The sequence below is a fragment of the Drosophila obscura genome, unplaced genomic scaffold, assembly GCF_018151105.1.
Source record: "Drosophila obscura isolate BZ-5 IFL unplaced genomic scaffold, ASM1815110v1 contig_97, whole genome shotgun sequence".
Classification (NCBI taxonomy): Eukaryota; Metazoa; Arthropoda; class Insecta; order Diptera; family Drosophilidae; genus Drosophila; species Drosophila obscura.
In genome coordinates this window covers 1374482-1381179 of record NW_024542891.1, presented here as the reverse complement: position 1 = coordinate 1381179, position 6698 = coordinate 1374482, and the positions used below count along the sequence as shown (strand labels likewise).

The following is a 6698-nucleotide window of genomic DNA, read 5'->3' as shown; positions in this document are numbered from 1 at the left end:
TCGATTTTGATATTCCGTTTAATATTACTAGCAGTTGGCCCTTTCAGCCCTAAAGAAATAATTTTATCCGATAGATACATCAATTTTCTACAAGATTGGCTTTCAGAAGTCCTTTTTTATTGCATTGTTTACATAAAAAGGTTCAAACAAAAACGGCCAAAGCATAAAACGTAAATGTTGACTAAATGTGACGTCAGTGTTGCTGGTCAACCAAGTTTCTTATATGGGTATGTACTTTTGTATACCTTATTTGATGTTAAATGTTTTGTTCCAAGCTCCATTGAAACATTATTTATGATTTTATCCTAGATTGACATGTTTTTTACCTATTAATGCACATGTTTGTGTTTTATATACATTTATCCCGGTTCTGATACCTATTATTGGAACCCGTGAGCTGCAAAATTTCGTTAATATCTTTAAAACAGAGACTGAGTAGTTGGAGCCTGAAATTACAAACAATATCTCAAATCCATAATATCCATTTTCCCAAGGTATGCAGACTGTTGCTCATTCCGTGCCAAAGTTGTACAACATTTCCCCATGTTGCGTAAATTTTCCCGATACAAATCAAATGTATGTATCTTACGGGAACGCGTAGGAACGTCGCAACAATGAATCTACGTTCCAAATAAAACTACTCAACAAAATCCAACTTCCGCTTCTTTTTTTCACATAACTCTAATATCTTACGTCTGGTTGTAAAGAACTTTGCTATTTTGAAAAGATCATTAAAACATCTCACTAGGTAAGCCCAAACCAAATTATGTTGCGTGGTATTTTTAACGAAATTTTGACTTTAAAAACTCGCGAAAAGTCGAATATCCTGTGACTTCTATTTTTTGTATGTGGGTACATTAATTAGGCGTCGTTTAAGGTATTGTTCATTAAAATCTGTGGAGAAACTTTGGAGCTAAAATTCGTTAACCAAACCTAAAAAATGAAAAAAACAAAAAATACCTTTTCGAAGGTTGCGAGGTGGTCCATATTTGGTACCTGATCGCGATTCCAATTCCCAATTGGAACTACTCGTGTCGAGTAGTGTTACAAAGAATTTGTTTCAGTTTTTGCTTCCATTTTTTTTTAAATCAAAATTTGATCAAATTTAATTTTCATTTGTGTATAAATTTTATGGCCTTAATTATAGTAACTATGTTTAGTATATTCCTGTCATTGGTGGTAAGCCATTAAGCTCAGAAGTTAATCTTTATCTGATCGGTAACTTATGTCTGTATTTAGTGATAATTATAATAGAATATGCATGAATGCAAATATAAAGTGTATCAAAGTAAAGGCGATATCTCTTACAGATCGTATAAAGCCGAGTCTGACAGATCGGAATCATCCGAATCATACTCAACAGAATCTTCTTCCGTCGTCGAATCAACTTTGGTGAACACCTGGCGCATGTGGCGCTCCCACAGAAGCAGGCCCATGGGTGAGGGCGGCTCCTTGGCTCGCTCTACGTCGTATGACAACCAACGGGAATGCTGCTGCGTGTACAGGGAGTTGAGAAGAGTTGGCCAGTAGAACAGGGAGCCAACTTTTGACAGCTTGACGTGCAGAAAGTAGCCGTGCAGCTTCTCCGAGGCGATCCTCACCTCACCCAGAAGATTCATAAAGCACCTCTGGGGTGGCGAGGTCTCTGCCACAAAATACGAGAGAAAGCTGCCCCGAACAAAGAGTTCATACTCCGGCACCTTCTGCTCGAAAATGAGTTCAATTTGGCGGAGGGTCTGGTGCCATTTGACCATAGGCCAGGCCACTGCTCCACCAAGTGTCGTGGCACATTGCAGGGCTTTTATCGTTTGATCCTTCGATGGCTCTTGTACCGATGTTCCAGGTGAGGCATCAGTGAGGCAAAGAATTGGGCCCGATTCTGTGCTGATTGTTTCGGCAGTTTCTTTCGAAGGCACTGAATCCAATTCATCGCCGCCTACAATGCTTTGCAGGAATCGACGGGTTTCTGCATAGCGCGACGAATTCTCGCTGGCTAACTCTCCCCTTAGCATCTCGAGAAACTTCCGCTGTGATCCGTCTAGAGTTGGGTCAACCGTTCCGGCAATACTCTGGCCATCGGCTTTCCCCAGAGCTTTACTCTGATCCTCCATTGTCCTGCTACTGGCTTCCATTGTGTCGTTGTCCTTTCCATCAGCTAATGCTAATTTTATCTGAACTTTTTTCCTGTCTGGAGTTGAATCAACCGTTGGGGGATTACTCTGGCAATCGCCTTTCCCCTGAGCTTTCTTCGGCTCTTCCAATGTGCTGCTACTGGCTTCCATTGCGCCATTGTCCTTTCCATCGGCTAATGCTTCTTTTACCTGTGCTTCCTTCCGATGGGTTTTCGTAACTTGGTTCTGTATCTGAGGCTTGTCTTTCTCTCTGATTGAAGCCAAGCCTCTGCAGGTAAGTGGCGCTGGCGGGCCCTGAGCGAGGCTTTTCGTCGTCATTTTGCCAAATTTTCGCGCGATCAATTCCTTTCGCAGCACAGATCTGTAGACACTAGTCCGCAGCGTAGGGCACTCCTCGATCAAGACGATTTCCTTCACATAGACCACATCGAGCATGGAGAAATCCACGGTTATCTGAATGTGTTGTCCATCTGGAAGACGATAAAACGTATCGTGCACCCACTTGATGGACTCCGGCGACCAGCTGGCCTCTCCTGTGGTAGGCTCCACACAGGACAGCTTCACATCCATGGCCAGCATGGGCAGACCAATAAACTTCGCATCGCACTTTAGAAGGTCCCAGGGCCTAATTTTCATCAGCTCCGTGCCGTGGTCCATCAACTGCACTGTCACCGAATGCTCTGCAGGAATGTCCATGACGCGGACGCGTTTGTAGAGCCCCTGCTGATGCACGAGGCAGACGTCGGAGACGCGGACTGGATGGTGCTGCTTGGGATTAGATTCCACACTCAGCTCCACCTCCGCAATCCACCGACTGGCCGGAAATGGCGCCTCCACCCAGACCGTAGTGCCCTTCAGCATGTACTCGGTGGGCCAGAGGGCCATATGAGTCGGGCCGTAGATCTTGCATGGCCTGCACCGCACTAGGGCCTCGGACTGCTGGCAGGGATTACTCGAATGCTGTACGTCCGCTTTGAGGAAGTGATGCCGCATGGTGCACTGTCTCTGAGTGCATTCGCCTGTCTTCAGCAGATACAGACAGAAGGGAAGACTGTTTTCGCCCCTCGGCAGAAAGCAGGACATCTGCTCCGACAACTTTTCCGTGGAGAGGCCGTGGAGTTTGAGGAACCTCACCAAAGAGGGTCCATATTGGGTGTTGCTCTCGTCCAGCATTATATGGGAAGCGATAGAGGAGGGCTGGGTCAGTGGCCCGGCCAAACGGTTCTGCACGCAATCGTCCATCACGTGGAATCGCTGGGCAAACTTCTTCCACGATTCGGGTAGGCTAAAGTGGACGAGTAGCTCTTTGTTTCGCTCCCGCAGCTGCAGCTGACTTTCGTCGTAGACCAGCAGCAGTTGGTGTGGTTCCTCCAATTAGAAATCAATAGGTCAATAGGTTAGTAAATTAATAAAAATGTTCCAGGACAACTCACCTGCGCCAGGTCTTTCGAGATGATCACGCACTGATGTCCAGCTGCGACCAGAACTTTTCTCAATTGCACCATCTCCTCTTGACTGTTGCAGAATATGATCGTTCGCTTCTGGGGCGGCGTCTGGGAGGCCAGAAATTGTAAGAGCTGTGCTGACTTTTTCTTCGATTGGCCCACATCCATCGTTAGCTTCACGCGGCCGTACATGGCCGCTTCAAGGAAGTCCCCAAAGATAAGCAGATTGGTGGAGGTCCATGTGAGATACTTCTGAAAGGCTTGCTCATGCCAGCGCTGGGCCACTAGAACGAGCTGCATTTGCGGAAGGGGCAAGCGGCGCAAGCGATTTATAACTTCATTGAGGAGATGCGGAGCCGCCTGCTGCATGCGATCGTAGTCGTCCAAGACTACGTGTTTCAGTCGCGCCGGCTCGAAGAGGGCTAGGCCCTTGCGTTTATAGTCCATCAGGGCATTTAGATTCGAGAGTGTGGCCACAAGGATGCCGCACGAGCCGAGTAGCATGGTGACCACTTCGGGCTCGGAATGGTCGTGGGTGTTAACCACTTTGAAGAATTGAGTTTCGAAGCTCTGCATCAGAAATGAGCAGTGCTTTGACAGAACATTGGCGTTGACCGAGGATTCGGTAAGCAGTATGGCCAGTGGCCCCTTCTTCATAAAACCTTCCCCATCCGCTTTCATGGAGCGCATCACCAAGGCGCAGAGTGCCGGAAGATAGCACCAGGAGCGACCTGTGCCCGAGGCATTCACCAGCAGCAGGGAGTTTCCCTTCATAAGGTGGGGCCAGGCAAAGCACTGCATGGAAAGAGGAGTCTGGTGGTTCAGCTTCTGCAGGGCAATTTCAATCTCCTTGCCGAGCGATGCCTCGCTCATGTTGCAGACAACATCCACGGACACTGATTTACTGCTGTGGGTCAGCACCCTGTTGGCCAACGAGAGGTTTATCCTCTGAAATAGTTTTGGCATGGCCCCGTCGACTTTCCCAGCAGGTGCATCTTCCTTAAACAGAATACTTTTGACCGTGTCTCGTGCTGCAGATGAGGAAGCTCTGGCGACTTTCCCAGCAGTTGCATCCCCCTGGAATAGAATGCGCTTGAGCGTGTGCTGTGCCACAGAAGAGGCGGACAAGAGACTATTTCTTGGCTCAGATGGTTCGCTCCGTTGGTTATTCGCATTGATATTGATGGTTTCCTGGCCAGCCAACAATCCAGAATATCCGCTAGGAGAGCATTCACTCATCGAGGGACGACTCGTCAGCTTAAGCCCTCTCATCTGATCTGCCAGGCTTCCATTGCTGGATTTTCCGTACACCTCCAATTGATTTCTCCTTTCGACGTTCTCCTCTACGTTTTCCTTTTTGCTTGAGCCACCGATGAGAGCCGTTTGGACGGAGGTGTCGCCTGAACCGCTGACCTTGCTTAGACGCCGCGCCGCATCCGGTATTGGCGGTTCGCTACGCAGCTGGAGAAGTCTCTCCAGCTTCATGGGATCCTTTGAGGGGCAGGGCGGACTGCGTCTTTTTGGGTAGTTTTGATTGCATGTCGAGAGTTGTCTGAATGGGTTCCTCTCCACACGGAGTTCCGTCTTGGACGGGGCTTTGGAGCAGTCAATGCGATTCTGTTCGATGGCCAAGGGTATGGCGGACGCCGCCACTAGCTGGATTATTTTTGTGGCACGCAAACCAGCCTTGAGCTCCACGTCGTTGATATCCGCCAAGTCAAAGGACAAGGGATCGAGGTAGGAAGGCATGCTACAGCTGGTCTCCCTGCGTCCATGTCGTCGCTCCTCCAGAAAGACGGCTGCATCCACAGCTGGGCCGCTTTGGCCGTTCGACTTTATCCACAATACTCCGAAATTCTCGTTCATGGGCCCCTGATATCTAATGTCCAGGGATAACATGTGGGCCTCCTCCAGCTTCTGCCCAAAGACGCTCAGTGCAGCCTTCGTCCATGTGCTGCCATTATAGGGGGCAATAAACGCCACTCCTCCCATTTGAACATCATACAATTTCTTGTTTAAATTCCCTGGCAGCATCCATAGATCTTTGGCTGTGCAATTGATGGTAAAGCCATAGTCCAGGGCAAACACCAGATACTCCTCCCCCTTGCGCTTCCGAATGACGCCACGGAGCAGCTTCGGAAGACTACACAGCATGTACCGCACAATCACCTCCAGATACTCACAGTAGGAGGGTCGCTGGTTCCCGGGGCTGCAGTGCTCGACCAGTTGCAGCTCCATTTGTCGCACCAGCGCACTGCAAGCCTCGATATCCTTGGCAGTAATGTACCAAAACTGTTGAGGGCTAACATAGTGAGTGATCATGATCCGATTGCCCTGGCAATCCTCCGGTTTGCCTGCAAATTGTTAAAAGTTTTCTCTTCATTAAACAACATAATTAAAAATTCAACTTAAACATAAATCGCGAATACATTTCCGAAGTACTAGCGTACTTTTCGCTATTACTTTCAGCGTGGGGAAATTTCAGCAATTCCGAAACTTTTCCTGATTCTCTATATCAGAGTATAGGATAGGTTGATCAGCAACCGTCGAGGGTTTGGTGTGGAACATCAATTAAATCCACAGAAAACTTGCTAATATACCGAGAAAAAAGTGAAATTCTACTCACGTAAATATGGCGTCAGATCGTTGCCGTTAAACATACTGTTAGCTTAGATTAAATCAGCTCAGCGTTGAGAAACTGGAACAAAAAATTCCAATAAGAAATGAATAGCAATTGAATGAAATTGATTTAATTGCACCCTTCAAAGATGCGACAAATATTGTGGACAAGAGTGGATCCCGCTGCGTTGCACATCCAAATGGAGAACTGAAACGCCAGAATGACTGGAAGAGCTTGTTTCCAATGCTCATATTCCCAGCTACGAAAACTACACAGAACCCACACAAACAGACTCACACACAAAAAACATTGGCATGTAACGGGAGTACGTTGTTGAAGAGTCAGCGGTTTAACGTAAAGTAAACAAACTCCGAGACAAGCACATAAGCAGAACTTTTTTCAAATAAATCGCATATGTACATACATACATATGTATGAACTTTTTAGCTATAAACAAATCACGATTTATGTTACTTGAATAAGTGCACAGTAAGCATTAAG

At 47.2% G+C, this 6698-nt stretch overlaps 1 protein-coding gene across 1 annotated transcript; it reads right to left on the bottom strand.

Moving 5' to 3' along the window:
• Nucleotides 1–1089: 1089 nt before the first annotated feature.
• LOC111066250 (putative ATP-dependent RNA helicase SoYb) lies at nt 1090–6271 on the bottom strand. Its single transcript, XM_022354701.2, has 3 exons — nt 6204–6271; nt 3566–5931; nt 1090–3500 (listed from the first exon to the last, which is right to left on the bottom strand). The coding sequence occupies exons 1-3, from the start codon at nt 6235–6237 to the stop codon at nt 1305–1307; spliced, it is 4596 nt and encodes a 1531-aa protein (XP_022210393.2). The 5' UTR covers nt 6238–6271; the 3' UTR covers nt 1090–1304.
• Between the last annotated feature and the right edge of the window lie 427 nt (nt 6272–6698).

Coding starts and splice junctions, on each gene's coding strand:
- LOC111066250 (XM_022354701.2), bottom strand. CDS start 6,237: ATGTTTAACGGCAACGATCTGACGCCATATTTAC. Junction 5,932..6,203: donor CGATCTGACGCCATATTTAC/GTGAGTAGAATT, acceptor AACAATTTGCAG/GCAAACCGGAGGATTGCCAG. Junction 3,501..3,565: donor TCTCGAAAGACCTGGCGCAG/GTGAGTTGTCCT, acceptor TTCTAATTGGAG/GAACCACACCAACTGCTGCT.